At 43.1% G+C, this 22,566-nt stretch overlaps 1 protein-coding gene across 1 annotated transcript in view; it reads right to left on the reverse strand.

The window, feature by feature from the left end:
- Nucleotides 1–8,270: 8,270 nt before the first annotated feature.
- The window catches only part of LOC132826691 (hematopoietic lineage cell-specific protein-like), a 65,764-nt gene continuing 51,468 nt past the window's right edge, over nt 8,271–22,566 (reverse strand). The window contains exons 13-15 of the mRNA XM_060842761.1: nt 21,233–21,356; nt 20,878–20,946; nt 8,271–9,872 (exon numbers count right to left, since the gene is read on the reverse strand). Of these exons, the coding sequence (XP_060698744.1) occupies nt 9,736–9,872; nt 20,878–20,946; nt 21,233–21,356 (330 nt within the window). The 3' untranslated portion in view covers nt 8,271–9,735. The remainder of the gene's footprint in view (nt 9,873–20,877; nt 20,947–21,232; nt 21,357–22,566) is intronic.

Below are 22,566 nucleotides of genomic sequence, written 5' to 3' on the forward strand. Positions count from 1 at the left end.
TGGACAGCCTAAACCATTCCCGATACCATTCTCCGAAGACCCCAGTCCCGCCTCCAGGGGACGGCCGGCCCATCGTGTAGCCCCGCCCCTCTGGAGCCCCGCCCCTCTGTAGAGTCCCCCTTCGTGGCACCACTCCCACATTGTGTACCTTTCTATGAGGAGCCCCGCCTCCACAATAAGCCCCGCCTCCACAATAAGCCCCGCCTCCCTGAGGTCCCACCCTAACCCCAGAATGAGAAATCCCATCATTATCTTATTTTCATTTCAGATTTTCAGCATTTTGCAGAGGGAAGGTTACACAATAACTGCTGTTATATCTCAGATCATTCCGCTTGCAGGAATAGGATAGAATATTCACAGCCACATGCACTTTTACATGAAAAATACAGTGGGAAGTTTGATAAGATGCCCCACCATGGCGCCTACATCAATGATAAAGAAAAATAAAGTTTATCAATTTCACCAACACCTTCCACCCTGCCCTCAGGTTCACCTGGACCATCTTGAACACCTCCCTCCTCTTCCTTGACCTTACTATCTCCATTTCCGGTGACCGACTCAACACAGACATCTCATTCGAACCCACCGACTCCCACAGCTATCTGGACAACACCTCCTCCCTCCCTGCCTCCCTATCCCTTACTCCCAAACCCTCCAACTCTGCCGCATCTGCTCCCAGAAGGAGCAATTCCATTCCAGAACATCCCAGATGGCCTCCTTCAAGGATCGCAAACTCTTCTCCCATGAGGTCAACAATGCCCTCCAGCGCATCTTCTCCACTCCCTTCACCTCTGCCCTTGAACATCACAATAAGGATAGAACTCCCCTGATCCTCCCCTTCCACCCCATCAATTTCTGCCATTTCTGCCACCTGCAGTCAGACCCCACCACCAGAGATATATTTCCCTCCCGCCCCATGAGCACTACGCAGAGGATGTTCCCTCCGTGACTCCCTCGTTAGGTCCAAACCCGTCCCCCCACTAACCCTCCGTTCACTCCTGGCACCATCCCTTGCCACTGCAGGACGTGTAAAACCTGCGCCCACACTTTCCCCTCATCTCCATCCAAGACTCCAAAGAATCCTTTCACATTGGGCAGAGATTTTCCTGCACATCCAAACACCTCATCTACTGTGTCTGTTGCTCCCGAGGTGGTCTCCTGTACACTGGGGAGACAGGACGCTAACTTGCAGAATGGTTCACCGAATATCTCCAGTACACACACACACACACCCAACAACTCCACCGCCTTGTGACTGACCATGTCACCTCCCGCTCCCACTCTGCCAAGGACATGCAAGTTATGGGCCTCCTCCACTGCCAAAACAAGCCACCCAAAGCTTGGAGGAGGAACGCCTTAGCATTCTCCAACCACACAGCATCAATGTTGATTTTACCAGTCTTCTCAACTCCCCTCTCCCCACCTTATCCCAGACCCAGCCCTCCAACTCAGCAGCACCCTCTTGAACTGTCCAACTGTCCATCTTGCTTCCCATCCTATCTGCTCCACCCTCTGCTCCAAACTATCACCATCACCCCCCACCTTCATTTACCTCTTGGCTTCCAAGCTATCTTCTCCCCCAACCGCACCCCCCCCCCCTCCCATTTATCTCTCAGGCCCCTTGGGCACCACCACCCCATCCCTCCATTTCTGATAAAGGGCTTCTGCTCGAAATGTCAACTTTCCTGCTCCTCGGCTGCTGCCTGACCTGCTGTGCTTTCCCAGCACCACACTTTTTGACTCTGATCTCCAGCATCTGCAGTCCTCACTTTCTCCAAAGTTCATTGCAGTTTGGTTAACGGCTCCAGGGTTCGAGGAAAGCCAATTAAGGAACAATGAACCCTGAAGTTGCAGCCTGGATGAGACTGCCTTGTCGGGCTGCTAGAACACTGGACCAGAAGCCTCTGCTGAAGAAGACCACCACGCCAGGCCGAGACGGCCTTCCTGGACAATAAACAGGCGGCTGGAATACCTGTATGCTGAAGATGAAGAAGACCTCCAAGTGGGACAAAACCATCACACAGGGAGACTGTCATGCTGTGCTGAGACTGCCATCTCTCCTCCTTCAGATGCTCTGACCCAGCAGCAGACTCAGAGGCTGGCCTGAGAGTCATGGACAGGGGAGTGAGTCCGGCTTGATGATGCTTCTCCTTTAACAAGATTATGTTGTCCTTGTTTTTGTTTCTCAGGTGGTCATAAAAGACTCAGGTTCCGAAAAATCTGGGTTTCAATGGATTTTGGGGCTAATTTAATTATAGCTAACAGACATTGTCTCAGGCAAAAGGCTTTTAAGTTTATAAAAACACTTGTACAATGAAAAGGGAGTGGCCAGTTCTCTCAGTTCAGCTTTTCCTCTGGTTTTGGTTTGGTCTGGCTATTCACTGAAAGCAGTCAGGCAGTTGTGAAAGCTGCTGGATCCAAAGAAGCAGGTCCAGGCAGATCTTCCTCTCCCTCTGACATCTCTGCTGTAAGACAAGGGGTGTTTATGGGGATTGTTGCAAGTATTGGGAACAGCATCTTTACGTTGGGGTAATCTGCTGGGTTTTTGGATTGGTGAAGTTATTCAGTATTCTGTTTTCTTTTGTTTGTGTTTCATTTGGTAATCTTGTAAATAAATTCTGTTTTGTTTAAAACTAAGCGGTTTGATCAGCTGCATCACTCTTGGAAAATCCATGTTACACTTGCTTAAAACAATGAACAAAGTTCGGGTCTGAGCTACTTGCTTGAAACGTTTTGAAGGGGTCTGGCCTGGTCCATAACAACCTGCTTCCTGTTCACCGGGAGATCCTGGGCTGGAGGAGAGCTGTGTCTGGCTCGTCCCCTGTTTCTTCCACTGCCACCAACACCAGAGGCCTCCTCCCTGACCTGTCACTCTCCAGATTCCAAAAAAAAACAAAGAAAAAAGAAAAGAGAAAGAGCCAAAGGAAAAAAAACACAGAAAGAAAGCTGATGGCAGTGGATGAGCCCTGGGCTCAGCCTACCTACTCCGCCACCACCTTGATTAAAAAAAATTCCACCAAAGTACAGCAGATGCTGGGACATTGAGTAATTTTAAGGAAAAGATAGACAGATGAATAATTAATAATCATGGAATCCACACAGTGTGTAAGCAGGCCATTTAGCCCATCAAGTTCGCACTGAACCTTCAAAGAACATCCAACCCAGAACCACCCCCTAACCTATCCACGTAACCCTGCATTTCCCATGGCTAATCCATCTCATCAGCCCATCCCTAGACACTATGGAGCAATTTAGCATGGTCAATCCACCTAACCTGCACATCTTTTGCTTGTGAGAGAAAACTGGATCGCCTGCAGGAAATTCACGGTGACCCAAGGCTCGAATCAAAGCCGAATCCCTGGTGCTATGAGACAGCAGTTTGAACCATTGATGTGTTGAAGGGTTGAGAACGGGCAGCAAAGTGAAGGTGAGGCCACAATAAGATCACCATGATCTTATTAAAAGCTGGAGCAGGCTGAATTGTCAACTCCTGCTCCTAGTTCTTGTGTTCCTCTGTAATATCAACTTTGAACTGCCACATGATGTACTTTATAAATGTAGTTTGAAAGCAAAATCTCCAAACCAAAGAATAAGGGATGTTGTTTACTGATGTGGTTAAGACTTAAAACAGAAGGAAAAACTGAGGGACGCAGCTTGGTTGAATGTTTGTTGACTAAAATACTGTTGTATCTTTTAGGGCACAGTTGAGGTGAAGTGTTAAAAGTTTAACTAGGAGGTGAAGAAGTTTCAGCTGGACAGATGAGATGTCATTTGGCCCCCATCACTCAGGCGGAAAAAGATTTTATTAAGAAAGGAATAACGCTGTTGTATCTTTACATTGGGTTGCCAAGGTTCTAGGAAATGAGAATTAATCTCCCAGCTGGGCTACCCAAGAGAACAATAGCCGAGATATTAAAAGAATTAGATGCTTTTTGATTTTCTACGAACAATTTAGTTGATTGGTTATGTAACTGATGTAATAGGTTGTTTCACTGGATTGAGCTGTAGAAGGCAGGAGATTATATAATTGACACAGCAAGTGCATGCTTGAGCAGAACTGGCAAGCCAATTTATCCATCACTTTACAGCCAATGAGTGTTTTTGTATAATGTGGGGGTAGCCTTGCCTTCTGTACAATAATGGCTTATGATTAGATTAGATTACTTACAGTGTGGAAACAGGCTCTTCGGCCCAACAAGTCCAGACCATCCCTCCGAAGAGCAACCCACCCAGACCCATTCCCCTACATATACCCCATTCACCTAACACTACGGGCAATTTAGCATGGCCAATTCACCTAAGCTGCACATTTTTGGACTGTGGGAGGAAACCGGAGCACCTGGAGGAAACCCACGCAGACACAGGGAGAATGTTCAAACTCCACACAGACAGTTGCCTGAGGCAGGAATTGAACCCTATCCTCTGGCACTGTGAGACAGCAGTGCTAACCACTGTGCCACTGTGCCGCCCAGATGTCTGTATGTATGGAATGAGCCACCAGAGGAAGCCTTATGTTTAAGATGACCTGGAGTGGCTCAGGAACCTCACCATCTCCAGCTGTTTTGTATTTGCTGTAATGTAAGACAATGATCGAAGAAGCTGCTGGTCTCTGTTTACCCTGAGCCCTTTTCTTGGCTGACTGTCCTTTTTGTTTCTGCTTACTTTTTCCAATCCCCTCCCAAACAATCATCCATCAGAGATTACGTTCATTAGCAACTGCCTTCCAGTCATCAGTATCAATGTCAGTCATTTTCATATCTCACTTACAAAGTGTGAGAGTTTGTACTGCCATTTGTAGTATGGCATGTCAGAATGTAGCCATATATAAGCTTGAGAACCAAGATATAGCCTACTTGAGTTTTCTCCACAGCTCAATAAGATTTAACCTGTAACTTACGCCTAGAGAGCACAGGTTTAAGGTGAGAGGTATAAAGGGACCTTAGGGGCAAATGTTTCACACAGAGAGTGGTGCATGTTTGGAATGAGCTACGAGAGGAGCAGGTGGAGGTGGGTACAATTACAACATTTAAAAGGCATCTGGTTGGATACATAATAAAAAGGTTTTAGAAGTATATGGGCCAAATGCTGGCAAACGGAACTAGGTTAATGTAGAATATTTGGTGAGCATGGACGGGTTGAATTGAAGGCTGTATTTCTATGCTGTACATTTCTAAGATTCTTCAGATTTTCCCACCCAATATTCATATCCACTGCTTCCCTTCATCTCCAAAAATATATCAATTTCTGACTCAACTGGCTGAATAAAAGAAATTGCTGCCAGTAATAGAAATATCACAAACCAATTAAAGGACACCAATTAAAGCTTTTTGACAAAGAAAACAATGCGAACATGGTTAGAATCTTGAATAGCCGGCTCGAGAGTATGGTGGGGGCAGATTAAATGAAAGCCATAAAAAAAGTAAGTACCTGAATTTTGTTTTAAAATGCAGGGTCAGAATGTGGGAGAATGGGATTAGATGACTCTTGTAGAGAGGCAGTAGAGACACAACAGGCAGAATGGCTTCTTGTTTATAGCTATTCTATGATACTATGAGAACCTGCAGTGATGTCATTCCCATGCAGTAACTGGCCTTGTCTTTTGAGCTGACAAGGAATGTGGTTTTAGAAGATCTTGTTGAATGTTATTCTTAATGAGTGGCTCTATGTGAGAATATTTTTTTAAAAAAGCTATTGCTTGTGATAAGATTTCCAGTCCTATTTTTGGCTTGAGAAACCAGAGAGCAAATGTACACTTCATTGTTGAGTGACTACATGTTAAATAACCCAGGCATTCCCTCCTGGTTATAAAACATTGAATGCTTCAGTACCGTTTTAAATGAAACTGGTGCATGTATGAATCCTTTGAAAGTCAGCAGTAATTTTACTTTTTGATTTCGGATAGATAGGCTTATTAGAAATGCTTAATGATGGAGTCATTAAATAATCAGCTTTGTCTGATAAAACCTGGCCATTTGCTGTCTTGTTTTGATCTTGGAAACTCCGGGCTTACAGAGGCCTTTGGTGCAATGCTCATTAATGGTACGAAAGCAATTTCAACCATTGGGTCATTGATCTAGCTTGACTAGAAGTTCTGTGTCCAATGCATGCTCAGTTTCACACAGGCTGAGCAGATTTCAACTCACATCCTCATCTAATGTGTTTCAGTCATTTCAACATTTCATGTTGCAGGACTGAGTCAAAGCTACAGAGAGCTAAAAGCCATGTACAGATCACACAAATCAGCATCGAAAAAATGATTCTGGGAACTTTGAAAATTTCTATTTTGGTGTCATAAAATGGCTTAAAGGCCAGGGATAAAAATAAATGCTGATTTATTTTACTTTTGTACAAATCTATCTTTCATGGTAATTATAATCTGTAGCTTAGCTGGATATAAAATACCCTGTTAATGTGATAATTTCAATCACGGGCATAAAAACAACTAACGATCATTAATAGAATCTATATGGGCTGTGGAAGGGAATTAATTGGGAAGGAGACTAAGGGCTTGGAGGGGATATAACACTGATTAATTGGATGCAGCTTGATATGAGAAAGAAGGCTTGAAAAACTGTTTCATTACAACAATATAGGTTTCAAACCAGAAAGATAAACAGTTGTTTGGTCATATAGAACTGGAATATTGCTGAAAAGGGAGTCACAAGTGTTATATCTTGCACTCATCAGGACAAACACAAGAATTCCATATTTCACTAATTTGCACGCCAGGGGAGAAGGATACCGACTGATTGGCTAATCAGCATTGACAGGCTCAAGCATATCTTTTGTGTTTGTCTTGGGAAATGTACAATGAAAGTGTTCAGCAACATAACTCTCTTTTCAACAATCGTCAGGCAATATACTAATGTGCTTCAGGGAAGGTAATTGCCATCCTTACTTGGTCTGGTCTACATGTGACTCACAAACCCCAGCAATATGGTTAACTCTTAACTGCCTTCTGGACAATTAGGGATGGACACTGAATGATGGCCCAGCCTTTGACAGCCATATTCCATGAATGAATTACCAAACTATAAAAGTTACTAAATTCGAGACTGTGGAATTCATATCTAGGCTTTGTGTTTGAGGCAGGCATTGGGTCAACTTTGAACACTAAATTGGATTGTGGCTGAAAGAAAAGAGAAAGAAAACTTAGTGGGCGGCACGGTGGCACATAGTGGGCGGCACGGTGGCACAGTGGGCGGCACGGTGGCATTAGTGGGCAGCACGGTGGCATTAGTGGGCGGCACGGTGGCACAGTGGTTAGCACTGCTGCCTCACAGCGCCTGAGACCCGGGTTCAATTCCCGACTCAGGCGACTGACTGTGTGGAGTTTGCACGTTCTCCCCGTGTCTGCGTGGGTTTCCTCCGGGTGCTCCGGTTTCCTCCCACAGTCCAAAGATGTGCGGGTCAGGTGAATTGGCCATGCTAAATTGCCCGTAGTGTTAGGTTACGGGTAAATGTAGGGGTATGGGTGGGTTGCGCTTCGGCGGGTCGGTGGTGGACTTGTTGGGCCGAAGGGCCTGTTTCCACACTGTAAGTCTAATCTAATCTAATCTAATCTAATCTTATTGCAACAAATGTGATTTGGAGCATTTGCTCACATGTTGTATGCATACTGACAAAAACACAGTCCATTTATTTGAGAGTGGTTGGAGAGAGATCAGTAGCTACAGTATAGAAAAGCACCAGTGTGGTATCTCTGTACTGTCTCCTCATCACAACTTCCAGATTTATCCTGAACAAGCTGTGTCAGCCGCTGTCTGTTTCAGGCTTATGATTTCCATCTCCTAATGGCTGAAAAATCCAATGGTATCTGCTCTATCAGACGTTTCCAAGTGTAATTAACAGAATTGATCAGCTGGAGCATCACAATCTTCCCCTGGCATTATTAAAACTCATTAGATATACTCCAGGAGCGATTGTTATAGTTTCTCCTACAATGTCCCATCAAATATTCCGGAGGTTTGTACAGTGTGTGATAAATAACTCTTCACTCACAAAGTGAAAGCTCTGTGCTGACACCAGGCTGAATCAAGTTAAACATATTAAGGCTGCTGTGTGAATGTCTTGCAAACCTTTCCTGATATATCCCACTCTGGAGCTGTAATCATGGAAGGTCCAGACTGCAGTAATATGAAAGGTTTTTCACTGTTATGGAAAAGTTATATTACAACATACAATTGGTTCATCAAGGTACGAGTCTTAGGATCATAACTATAGGAACAATGGGAGAAATGAGAGGAAATATTTTCACACACACAGCACTATTAAAACATGAATGTTTTATTACAAGGAGCTATTCAGGCAGACACCAGAATAACAATTAAAAAGGAATTGAATGAGAATTTGAACACTTTTCCAGCATATGCAAAGTCAATTTATAATTCCAGCAACTTGAAGCATTGTGAGCTAACCTCACAGGTCCCTGATCGTTGTGTTAGTTCAGCAACATGGAGTGTAGTTTGCACTCGTGCACAAAGGTAGCTGTCATCATCACAAAGTTTTCATGAGCGATGATTTGAGGCTATCCAGTTAAGAAATGCCAAAGTGCAAAATGACCAGTTGATGGGGTCAGAGACAATACAGTGATTAAAAGGGGACATCTGCTGTCACTTTAGATCATAAGTCAGTGAGGAAAATTCAAAATGTGACCAACTGATATGAAATAAAGCAAAGGACACATCTGAGCTTGGGACCAGGACGAGGAGAAAACTTGCTGGTGATCACAGAACCCACTGGTGGCTGATAGCCGTAAGGTGCTTAGTAAGAAAATAAACAGAGGCAAATACACAAAAGTACTCAGAGTATTAGTCTTCCATTTCCCTAACCCTATATAGTACTCATTCCTGGAGCACGTGGATAACAAAAATACCTATGTCAAGCTTCAACTTATTGACTATAGTTCCACCTTCAAAATTACCTGAACTGCCTGTATTGCACACAAAACAGAACTTTTCACTGTACTTAGGTACATGTGACAAGAATAAATCAAATCAAATCCACAGTCTTCCCAGAAATAGGGCACAAAAGACAAATCTCCTAAGGGGCATAGGACAAATAGTCAGATCAAGGAACAATATCTTGCAGTACAAGACAACTGGTCATCCGGTCAACCATGTTAAGTACTTTGAAGATGGAGAGAGATGGAGCAATGGAGTTAATTGATAACAAGATGTTATCACAATGTTTATTCATCAATTTTGTGTCTGAAGGAGGAATACATGGAGGAGCTGTTTTACCATGAGATAAAGTAGACCGCAAGGAGCCTGACAGAAAATACTTCATTATTTGCAGCTGAGTAAACATCAGTCGAATGTGTAGTGAGCAATTCTAATCTGAAAACTCATTATTCCACACTAAATAGAAGAATGATAAATGGAAAGTCAAGGAATTTGCTCCCCAGGCAAAGCCAGCAAGTTTGGCAATTAGATAAGAATTTGGAAAGGAAAACATAAAGGATACAGGGAAATAAGATTAGAATAAGTAGATCTGAATTAGCGCTGACAGACAGGGATAGTTGGTATTCAAATTTTCTATGCTGGGATCTGTCAATGTGGTAACTCTTTCAATCATAGAAACAGCAGAATTTGGGTTTTAATGAGAAGCAGAAGAAATTATTTATGTTTTGCAGATGCAATATTATTAAAATCTTGATAAGTTTTAAATCCAGTTGTGGGAGGTTTGGTATTGATAGAGAAAGGTGAGATAAACTCCATTTGCATTGGTCTATGCTCACTGTATCAGCTCCACATAATTGGCTGGGAAGAGTCCGACCTTGCCATTGCATTGGCCCTGCCACCAGCCCTCATCAACCATCTCGATGTTTGTAATGATGTCTTTGGGATCAAAGGAGATTTCGTCGTCACCCTCTGTAACATATTCAAAGGAGAACTGATGGTCAATACAAAAGCAAGTTGCTGTCGAATCAAGCCAAACATTTCTGCAATGGCTGCAATGGGGAGCAGCAAATTATTTCCCGATTCTTTAAGAAAGCTTTGTATTTATATAGCACCTTTTCAAACCTTCGCATGTCCAAATAGCATTACAATCAATGAAGTGCATTTGAAGCATAGTCACTGTTATAATGTAGGGAAGACAACAGCCAAACAGTGTACCAGAATTCTATACAAACATTAATAATGAATAAATAATCTGCTCTAGCAATGTTATTTGAGGATAATATTACTACTGTTCATTGAATAGGACAATCAGACTTTTGCTGTCATTGTGATTATACTTCAAACTTCCTTTATCAGCTGTAAAGCTGTTTGTGGCATCCTGAAGGCATCAAAAGGCAGGACAAGACACTGCTTTCTTTACGTCCATTTCTACCCCACCCAACAGAGCAATGGGACCTCAATTTAATATTAGATTAGATTACTTACAGTGTGGAAACAGGCCCTTCAGCCCAACAAGTACACACCAACCCACCGAAGCGCAACCCACCCAGACCCATTCCCCTACATTTACCCTTTCACCTAATACTACGGGCAATTTAGCATGGCCATTTCACCTAACCTGCACATCTTTGGACTGTGGGAGGAAACCGGAACACCCGGAGGAAACCCACGCAGGCACGGGGAGAATGTGCAAACTCCACACAGCCTGAGGCGGGAATTGAACACGGGTCTCTGGTGCTGTGAGGCAGCAGTGCTAACCACTGTGCCACCGTGCCACCCAATAGCTAATCTGAAGGACAGCACTCTGGCAGTACAGCATGTCTCTTGCAATTTAAACCATCACTCGTTAACTGGCTCTGTGGTTACCACATTTGGGGAGTGCATGGGGCTCATTTGGAAGAACAGCAGTTAGTTTCTGAAAGCCTTGTAGAGGTGAGAGTGCTGCCCACCAAGTCATGGCTGGCATTGACGCATGAGGTGCTTTAATGGGAGCTAAGTGTGTAACAAAGACAGATTTGAGGACTTGGAGTGTAAAAGAGACATTGGAATTATGTTGTGAATGATGAGCTTCATAGGGGTTGAGGCACAAGGGTTCAGTTCATACTCCAGCTGAAAGGCTGTGGTAAGTGATAAAGAGAAGGATCTGTATTAGAGCTTCAGCTTTTTACCATAATGTCACAAACATATCATTATGATTCTGCAGATTTGTAAGGATAACTTGCTAAAAGCACATTATTGTGTCAAAAACTTTGAATTTAGAATTAAGTTAAAAGCCAGTGGACTGGGAGATAAATGTTTTAAACAAAGGTCAGTCACAACAGACAGCTGTTTCCATGGATATTTATGTAAAGTTTGTCAGACTCTGCAATCTCTAGACTATCTGTAAAGAATCATTTAAATGCAATAGGATCCTCCGGAGATGTGCACTCGATCTTCTAAAGGTCTGAAAGACTTCCTGGCTTCTGAGAAAACAAGAGACAGGAACAATACTTCAAAGGGACTTCTAAGTGGGTAACATGTTTGCCTATTGGGACATCATCTCATTTGAAATTAACAGAGCAGCCATTTTTACTTTAGCTTGAAAGTCATTATTTTGGAACCGCCAGCAAAAATTCTGAGAGATATCATTGGAGGACATTCTCAGCCAAGGGAACACAAAGGAAGGTAGCCAGGAATGAACTTTTATTCAGTCAAAAGAATCCAGGCAATCTCTAAGTGCTGTAACTGTGAGACCAGTGAGGAACAAAAAGCTTTCACTCTCTCCCCTTCTCCCAAAACCTGCTGACCACCAGCCAGTACACCTGTACTGGCAAAACCATGTACCACAGAGCTAATCACGTCAGATTCGTTTGAATCTGACTTCAAGTTTCAACCTATCACTTTGGAAAGAGAAATTTTAAGAAGTAATAAGTCTGCAATGATCTTGGAAACTGATCTTTATAAGCATCTTTCATCCTTACCTACTTCTAATGTTTATATATATCCTTTTAGCTAATAGCCCTAGTTTTGCAAACAAAAGACAAACAGTTATCTTGTTTAAGAGTAAACCTTTGCTGCTGGATATTTTATAAAATCAAAATTAAATGGGGCCTACATATGAACTTGTACAAATTCTTGAACAAATCTGAGGATATGTTTGTTGTGTGGTTGTAATAATTAATACCAATGAACTGGATGATGGATTGGAGAGTTGTGAATCCAAGTGTGCAGATGACAGTGAAGTAGGAGACAGTAATTTTTGCATAAGCAAGCAGCAGATTACAAGAGGATTTGGATAGGCCTCACTGGGTGGGCAAATTAATAGCAAGTCAAGTCGAATGAGGTCATCCACTTTCGATCGAGAAAAGGCAAATCAGAACTTTTTTTTTAAATGGTGAGAAACTAGAAACTGTGAAAGAACAAAGGAATTCAGATGCAAATTGATATAAATTGCTACAAGCTAATAGTAAGGTACAAAAAGGTGAGCAAAAGGTGAATGGAATGTGAATGTTTATCCCATTGGGCTGAATTACTAATGAAAGGAAAAGATATTTATTTGTACACAATTTTAGTCAGATGCCATCTGTAATACTGCAGTCAGTTCTGGGCATCCATTTCTATGGAAGGGTATAAAAGACTTGCAGCTAATACAATGACGCTGCACCAGAATTACACTGCAGTGGAAATTGTTAAATTATAAGGTCAGATTGCATTAACCTGGCTCGTAATTTACAATTTCAGCATATGTTTTGAGGTTTTTGAATGATAAAAGAATTAATAGGAATAGGAGTAGTCCTTTTTTAATGAAAAATTGTATGTGAGATATGAGCATAGCTGGCCGGTTCAGCATCTATTGTCCACCATTAATTTCCCTTGACAAACTAAAGATGAGCTATTTTATAATCTGCAGTAATTGCACAGTTCAGCTAATAGGTAGTACCACGATTTTGAACTAGCAACAATGAAGAAATGCTGATTAGTTTCTAAATCAGATTTGTGTATCACCTTGGAAGCAAATTTGCTGATGGTGATATTCCTATGTGCCAGCTGCCCTTTAGTCTCCTAATTGGGAGAGGTCACAGGTTCGGAAATACCATCAAAGAAGAATTGGTGAACTGCTTCAGTGCATCCTATCGATTGGACACACTGATGCCACATGGTGGTGCTAGATGGAATGAATGGGGACTGGGTAAATGATCAAATCATTCCCTTTGTCCTGGTTAGTGTCAGGTTTCTTGAATGTTGCTAGAGATACACACTTATCCAAGCAAGTGGACAGTATTCCATCATATCCCAGTCTTGTATCTTATAGATACTAGAAAAATTCTGGAGATTCACAAGTTAGGTTATTCAGCACGGAATTTCCAGCCTCTCACCTGCTCATGAAGATAAAGCATTTATATAGCTGGTCTACTTTGGTTTTATAAGACCATAAGATATTGGAGTGGAAGTAAGGCCATTCTGCCCATCGGATCCACTCTGCCATTCAATCATGGCTGATGGGCATTTCAACTCCACTTACCCACACTCTCCCCGTGTCCCTTAATTCCTTGTGAGATTAAGAATTTATCAATCTCTGCCTTGAAAACACTTAATGTCCCGGCCTCCACTGCACTTCATGACAATGAATTCCACAGGCCCACCATGCTCTGGATGAAGAAATGTCTTCTCATTTCCATTCTAAATTGATCCTCTCTAATTTTAAGGCTGTGCCCATGGGTCCTAGTACCCCGCCAGACAGAAATAATTTCCCAGCGTTCACCCTTTCGAAGCCATGCATTACCTTCTATTAGATCTCCCCTCAACCTTCTTAATTCTAATGAATACAATCCCAGAATCCTCAGCCGTTCATCATATGTTAGGCCTACCATTCCAGGGATCATCCGTGTGAATCTCCGCTGGACACGCTCCGGTGCCAGGATGTCCTTCCTGAGGTGTGGGGCCCAAAACTGGATGCAGTACTCTAAATGGGGCCTAACCAGAGCTTTATAAAGTGTCAGGAGCACATCATTGCTTTTATATTCCAGCCGTCTTGAGACAAATGACAACATTACATTTGCTCTCTTAACCACGGACTTAACCTGCAAGTCAACCTTTAGAGAATCCTGGCCAAGCATTCCCAGATCCCTTTGTACTTTGGCTTTAAGAACTTTCTCACCGTTTAGAAAATAGTCCATGTCTGTATTCTTTTTTTCCAAAGTGCAAGACCTCGCATTTGCTCACAGCGAATTTCATTAGCCATTTCCTGAACCACTCTTCTAAACCGTCTAAAGCTTTCTGCAGCCTCCCCACCTCCTCAGTGCTACCTGCCTGATAACCTAACTTCGTATCATTGGCGAACTTCGCCAGAATGCCCCAGTTCCTTCATCCAGATCATTAATATATGCGGCCCCAACACTGAACCCTGCGGGACACCACTTGTCACTAGCTGCCATTCCAAAAACAACCTTTTATCCCAACTCTCTGCCTTTTGTCAGACAGCCAATCCTCAATCCATGCCAGTAGCTCACTTCGAACACCATGGCACCTCACCTTACTCAGCAGCCTACTGTGAGGCACCTTATAAAAGGCCTTTTGGAAGTCTAGGTTGATAACATCCACTGGGGTTCCCTGGTCTAACTTACTTATTACCTCTTCAAAGAATTCTAACAGGTTTGTCAGGCATGACCTCCCTTTACTAAATCCATGCTGACTTGTTCTAATCCGACCCTGCACTACCATGTTGGATCAATGGTAATGACCAGAATGTTAATGGTGGCAAACTCACAGTCATAAGTAATCACTGCTGCTAGTAATCTCATTGAAAGTCAATAGGAGGTGGTCAGAGATCATTATTATCTAGTACTTACATGACATTCGCACCACATAAGTTTCCAATCCTTAACTCCAGACTCCCCTCTCACTTCCCCTTCTCCACCCATACAAACTTGTATAGGTTCCCTCTATTTCCATTGACTCAGATTTTCCTTGGCTCCTTGATGCCACTCTGGTTTTAACTCTGGATCTTTTTAGTTCTGCAGATTTGACCACATTTTGACAAAAGCAGTATTGGAGTCTGGAGCTGACTGATCCTGTCAGGATCCCAACTGAGTATAGATGAGCAAGTTATCGATGAGTAAAGTGCCACTTGATAACACTGATAAAGGCATCTTCTACCACTTTGCTAATGATCAAAGGTAACCTGGACAAAAACTGGTTGGGTTGGAACTGTCCTGATTTTTGTGGAAGGGACAATTTTCCACATTGATGGGTGGATGCCAGTTTGTGGTCTCCTCTACATCGGTGAGACAGGATGCCTTCTTGCGGATCATTTCAGAGAACATCTCTGGGCCACCTGCACTCAACAACCCCACCACCCCATGGCTGAAAATGTCAACTTCCCCTCCCACCCCATCAAGGACATGCAGGTCCTGGGCCATCTCTACCATCAAACCATTACCGTCCGACACCTGGAGGAGGAACGCCTCATATTCCGCCTTGGGATCTTGCAACCACACGGGATCAATGTGGATTTCAACAGCTTCCACATTTCCTCTCCCCCCACATTACCCCAGCCCCAAGCCTCCAACTCGGCACCACCTTCCGGACTTGTTCCATCACCCCCTCCCCCAACCTATCACCTTCTTCCTCACCTTCATCCACTTATCGCTTTCTCAGCTACCTTTCCTAAAACCCCACCCCCTCCTATTTATCTCTCAGTCTCAACCCACAAGCCTCATTCCTGATGAAGGGCTTATGCCCGAAACGTCGATTCTTCTGCTCCTCAGATGCTGCCTGGCCTGCTGTGCTTTTCCAGCACTACACTCTCAACTCTGTATTGGAATAACCTAACTTGAAGTGTTGCTAGTTCTAGAGCATGTCTTCAGTACTCCAACTCAGGATGCTGTTATTCATAGATTCTTCAGTGTTCAGTATGGTCTGCCATTGCTTTACGCTATGTGGAGTGAATTTAATTGGCTGAAGACTGGAAATCTGAAGTCAGATGGAGTATAATGTAAGCAAATGTGAGTTCATGCACTGTGATGAGAGGAATCAAAAGGCAGACTATTATTTAAATAAATAAAGATTCAAAAACAGTGCAGCAAAGAGCTATCTGGTGTTCTGCAGATGCAACAAGTAATTAAGTAGGCAAATGGAATTTGGGATTATGGATTAGTGGTGCTGGAAGAGCACAGCAGTTCAGGCAGCATCCAACGAGCAGCGAAATCGATGTTTTGGGCAAAAGCCCTTCATCAGGAATAAAGGCAGTGAGCCTGAAGCGTGGAGAGATAAGCTAGAGGAGGGTAGGGAGAAAGTAGCATAGAGTACCATAGGTGAGTGGGGGAGGGGATGAAGGTGATAGGTCAGGGAGGAGAGAGTGGAGTGGATAGGTAGAAAAGGAGATAGGCAGGTAGGACAAGTCTGGACAAGTCATGGGGACAGTGCTGAGCTGGAAGTTTGGAACTAGGGTGAGGTGGGGGAAGGGGAAATGAGGAAACTGTTGAAGTCCACATTGATGACCTGGGGTTGAAGTGTTCCGAGGCGGAAGATGAGGCGTTCTTCCTCCAGGTGTCTGGTGGTGAGGGAGCGGCGGTGAAGGAGGCCCAGGCCTCCACCCTACCCGCCTTCGCATAAACCAAATCATGCGTCGACATTTCCGCCACCTCCAAAAAGACTCCACCCCCAGGGATATATTTCCCTCCCCACCCCTTTCTGCCTTCCGGAAAGACCGTTCCCTCCGTGACTACATGGTCAGGTCCACGCCCACCTCCAATCCACCCTCCCATCCTGGCACCTTCCCCTGACACCACAGGAACTGTAAAACCTGCGCCCACACCTCCTCCCTCACTCTATACAAGGCCCTAAAGGAGCCTTCCACATCCATCAAAGTTTTACCTGCACATCCACTAATATCATTTATTGTATCCGTTGCTCACGATGTGGTCTCCTCTACACTGGGGAGACTGGGCGCCTCTAGCAGAGCGCTTTAGGGAACATCTCCGGGACACCCACAGCAATCAACCACACCTCCCCGTGGCCCAACATTTCAACTCCCCCTCCCACTCTGCCGAGGACATGGAGGTCCTGGGCCTCCTTCACCGCCGCTCCCTCACCACCAGACGCCTGGAGGAAGAACGCCTCATCTTCCGCCTCGGAACACTTCAACCCCAGGGCATCAATGTGGACTTCAACAGTTTCCTCATTTCCCCTTCCCCCACCTCACCCTAGTTCCAAACTTCCAGCTCAGCACTGTCCCCATGACTTGTCCGGACTTGTCCTACCTGCCTATCTCCTTTTCCACCTATCCACTCCACCCTCTCCTCCCTGACCTATCACCTTCATCACCTCCCCCACTCACCCATTGTACTCTATGCTACTTTCTCCCCATCCCCACCCTCCTCTAGCTTATCTCTCCATGCTTCAGGCTCTCTGCCTTTATTCCTGATGAAGGGCTTTTGCCCGAAATGTCAATTTCGCTGCTCGTTGGCTGCTGCCTGAACTGCTGTGCTCTTCCAGCACCACTGATCCAGAATCTGGTTTCCAGCATCTGCAGTCATTGTTTTTACCAAATGGAATTTTGGCCTTTACCGCTACTGGGGTTGGAATATAAATGGATGGAAGTGTTGTTGCAACTGTACTGGGAGCTGGTGATACCATACTTGGAACAGTATATACCGTTTTGGTCCGTGAATTTAAGAAATGATATACAAGTACTGAGGGAAGTTCAAAATGGTTCATTGGGCTGATTCTCGGGATAAAGGAGTTGACTTATCAAGAAGGGTGAAACAGGTGAGGCCTTTATTTATTAGAATTTTAAAAATGAAAAGTGTTATATTGAAACATGTGAGATTCTGAGGGCACTTGACATTGTAGATGTTAAAAGGATGTTTCAACTAGGAGGAGAATCTCAAAAATGGAGGCACAATGTAGATGTACAAAGGGACTTGGGTATCCTAATCAATAAGTCACTGAAGGCCAACATGCAAACGCAGTAAGCTGTTAGGAAGGCTAATGGAACATTAACTTTTATTGCAAGAGGATTTGAGTACAGCAGTGGTGAAGCCTTGCATCAGTTGTGTTAGAACACACTGTAACACTGGGTGTAGTTTGGATCTCCTTCTCTCAGGTAGGATATTATTACTACAGAGGAAGTACAACAAAAGTTCATCAGACTTGTTTCTCAGGTGGCAGGACTGTCCTATGAAGCCAGATAGTGCAAATGGGCCTGCATTCTCTAGAATTTCAATGAATGAAGGATGATCTCATTGAAACTTCAGAATACTCAAAGAGATGGACAGGGTAAATGCCCTGGTTGGAAAATCTAGAACCAGGTGGTATAATTTAAAAATAAATGGAGTGCCATCTAGGACTGAAATGAGGAGACTTTTTTTTACTCAGAATCTGGTAAATAGAGTCATGCAGTCATAAAGTCATACAGCATGGCAACAGAGCCTTCGGTCCAACTCATAGAATAATAGAGTCATACAGCACGGCAACAGAGCCTTCGGTTCAATTCATAGAATCATAGCCCTATTCCTGATTAAGGGCTTTTGCCCGAAACATTGATTTTCCTGCTCCTCGGATGCTGCCTGACATGCTGTGCCTTTCCAGCACCACTCTAAACTAGACTCATAAAATCATAGAATCATAGCACGGCAACAGAGCCTTCGGTCCAACTTGTAGAATCATAGAGTCATTCAGCACGGCAACAGAGCCTTCGGTCCAACTTGTAGAATTATAGAGTCATACAGCACGGCAACAGAGCCTTTGGTCCAACTCATAGAATCATAGAGTCATACAGCACGGCAACAGAGCCTTCGGTCCAACTCATAGAATCATAGAGTTATTCAGCATGCAAAAAGGTCCTTTGGTCAAACCATTCCATGCCAACCTTGTTCCCAAAACAAACTAGTTCCACCTGCCTGCATTTGGCCCATATCCCTCCAAACCTTTCCTAATCATGTACTTATCCAAATGTCTTTTAAGTTTTGTAACTTTACTCGCATCCACCACATCCTCTGGTAGTTCATTCTATACACTAACCACTAAAACAGTTGCCCCTCATGGTCTTTTTAAAACTTTCTCCTCTCACCTTAAAAATACATCACTTTGTTTTGAACTCCATCACCTTATGGAAAAGACCTTTGCTATTCATCTTATCAATGCCCCTCAAGATGATTCATAAATGTGTATAAGGTTACCCTCTACCTCCTGCACTCTAGTGAAAAAAGTTACAGCTTATCCCTCTCCTTCTAACTCAAAACCTTCATTCCTGGCAACATCCTGGTAAATATTTTCTGAACCCTCTCCAGTTTAATGACATCTTTGCTATAACAAGGCGACCAGAACTGCACACAGTACTGTAAAAAAGGCCTCACCAATGTCCTATGCTATCTCAACATGACATCCCAACTCCTATACTCTAGAGATTTATCTAACTTTGTGTTTTATAAGACCTCTGCCACTTCCTCTTCAGTAATGTGAGCTGTTTTCAATACATCGATATTTCCTTCACTGAGCTCTCTAACCTCCATTTTTTACTTGACAGTAAAAACTGACACAAAATATTCATTTAAAATCTCTCCTGTCTCCCAAAGTTCAATACAAAGATGATCTTGTTGATCTTTAAAGGGTCCTACTCTCTCTTTTCCTCTTAATGTTCTTGTAGAACCTCTTTGTGTTATCGTTAACCTTATCTGTCAAGGCTATCTCAATATCCCCTCTTTTTCTTCCTGATATGCCTCTTAAGAATGCCCCTACATTCTTTATATTCTTCAAGAGATTCATTTGATGCAAGTTGTCTATATCTTATATATGATTCTTTTTATTTTTGACTAGAATCTCAATATTATTATTCATTCATTGTTCCCTGTTCATACCAGCCAAGTTTTTACCGAAATACAATACCTCACATTTGGAATTCTGGCGATGGAAGCTCAGTTGTTGAGTATATTTTAAATTCAGGTTGATAAGTCTTTGGTTATTGAGACTGGAAAGGGTTATGGAGATAGTATGAGTACAAGGGGCAGTGTTTGATCAACCATGGTCAGATTAAATGGCGGGGCAGACTTGACAGGCAGGATTGCCTACTCCCTGTGTTCGTACATTTACAAAATAAGAGGACACTCACTTAAAACAGAGATGCGCAGGACTTTTTTTCCTTTGAAGATAGTGAATATCTGAAATAATCTAACCCAGAGAATTATGAAAGCTAGATCACTAAAAATGTTTAAGGAGGGGGTAGATGTTTGAAATACCAGGGAGTTGAGGGTATGGAAGAGGAGTTAAGGACTGAGGCAATTCAGCCGTGATTCTATTGAATGGCAAGGCAGGCCTGAGGGGTTAAATGGCCTATTCCTGTCCTATTTCTTTTGTTTCATATCTCAACAACTGATCTATCTCTCATTTTAAGATTATGGCCCATTGCTATGCAATTCCCAGAGTAAATGATTTACTTTTTTTGATCTTATAACTCCTTTAATAACCTTATATACCTCAATCACCCCTTAATTTTCTATATGAAGGGATAACACAAATAATTAACACAACCTGCCATCATAATTTAACTTGCAAAGCCCGTTTTGGTGAAATCATTTGTGTTCAGAACATCTGGAAACAACCTTGAAATTAGACTGAGCAACACCAGGAAACCCTTCTCCGATAGAAATTCTGGAATGTTTTCCCAGGATGTCTTTCAATCAAATACAGGACTGATGTTTCCAGATTTTTGGGAGGCAAGGGCATCACACAAGACCTTTTTTTTTTAGTAAAAGCGAGTCAATGGAGTTGAAGTACAGGTTAGCTGTGTTCAAATAAAATGGCAGAATAACTGGACCCCTCCTGCTCCCCGACAGGAAGTCAACTGACAGATGACATGAAGTAGAACTGTCAAACTCAGGGAGAGGTTTACTGTCCACGCTTCACCAGGGACTGGGCTAAGCAAGCTAAGTAGTGAGGTTTGTGTGAAACACTTTGCAATGAATTACTTTATTTATTTATTATATCAATGACTTACCTCCTTGGTAATCATACAAAGCTACTGCAGTCACACCAGAATTGGCAACGTCATAAATATTCTCTGCATCTATAAATAAATTATAACAACAAGATTTTAAGCAACAGAAAATGATACAGGTCCTATAATTTTGATGATTTTAGCCATTACCTGACAGTATTTTTAAACCCATCTGTCCACTGTTCTTCCATATCCCTTAAATGTGATTATTGTTAAAGTTCCCAAACACACCAATGCCCTCATTTATACCAACTCACACTCCTCCCCATACCCTCAAAACCATTTTTCCCCACAGCACAATCCAGAGTATATTATCCTTCACATGCATCCAGATGATCTAGAGACGGTATCTCACCAGCTTCGGCCTCTGTGTTCACTGGTGCCAACTCCTCATAGTCTCCCTGATCATCCACATTTTCCTTGGGCACTGTTTGCTGAGAATAGTCCATAATGTTTTCATAGTCTTCATCAGTCACTTGCTGTAAAGCATAACAGATAGGCAAGCAATTTAAAACTAAATGTCACACTCAGCAAGATGGGCAATTGGCATTACTACAATGGGCTCTACAATGAGAGGTGACCTTTGGCCTTTGCTGATTAATACAGACATGGAATTCCCAAGTGGATAGGGTCAGCCTCGCCTGTCACATGCTCACGCCTGACATAATGAAATCGCTTTGCTATGAGGTCTAAGCTGATCACCCAAATCCACCGAAATCCTTCATTACATCATCAGATTGCAATCTGTATGTTTAATCAGACCTTGACTGTCATTCTTACTCTGGCCCAAGTGAATTATTTTCCACTGAGATAACAATAAATTAAAACCAACAAGTAGGAACGTGCTAATGAGCCTCAAAAAATAAAGTTTAGGCATCTCCTACTTGGAATGGGCAATACAGTGAACCCTCCCATCCTCAACTCCATTACCATACCATAGTAAAGTCCTTGGAAACCCTTGCCCCAAAGAACATAAGGCATCACAGTGCGCAGTAGGCCCTTTGGCCCTCGATTTTGCACTGACCTGTGGAACCAATCTGAAGCCCATATATCCTACATTATTCCATTTTCATCTATATGTTTATCCAATGATTCTTTAAATGTCCTTAAAGTTGGGGAGTCCACTCCTGTTGCTGACAGTGCATTCCACGCCCCTACTACTTTCTGAGTAAAGACACTACCTCTAACATCTGTCCCATATCTATCATCCCTCAAATGAAAGCTATGTACCCTCATGTTTGCCATCACCATCTGAGGAAAAAGGCTCTCCCTGTCCACCTGATCTCACTCACTGATTATTTTATATGTCACAATTAAGTCTCCTCTCAACCATCTCTCTAATGAAAACAGCCTCAAGTCCCTCAGCCTTTCCTCATAAGACCTTCCCTCCATACCAGGCAATATCCTAGTAAATCTCCTCTGAACCCTTTCCAAAACCTACACATCCTTCCTATAATGTGGTGACCAGAACTGTACACAATACTCCAAGTGTGGCCACACCAGAGTTTTGTACAGCTGCAGCATGACCTTGTGCCTCTGAAACTCAATCCCTCTATCAATAAAAGCTAACACACTGTATGCCTTCTTAACAATCCTACAACCTGGGTGGCAACTTTCAAGGATCTACGTACATGGACATTGAGATCTCTCTGCTCATCTACACTACCAAGAATCTTACCATTAGCCCAG

This window comes from Hemiscyllium ocellatum, chromosome 23 (assembly GCF_020745735.1).
Source record: "Hemiscyllium ocellatum isolate sHemOce1 chromosome 23, sHemOce1.pat.X.cur, whole genome shotgun sequence".
In the NCBI taxonomy this organism is placed as follows: domain Eukaryota; kingdom Metazoa; phylum Chordata; class Chondrichthyes; order Orectolobiformes; family Hemiscylliidae; genus Hemiscyllium; species Hemiscyllium ocellatum.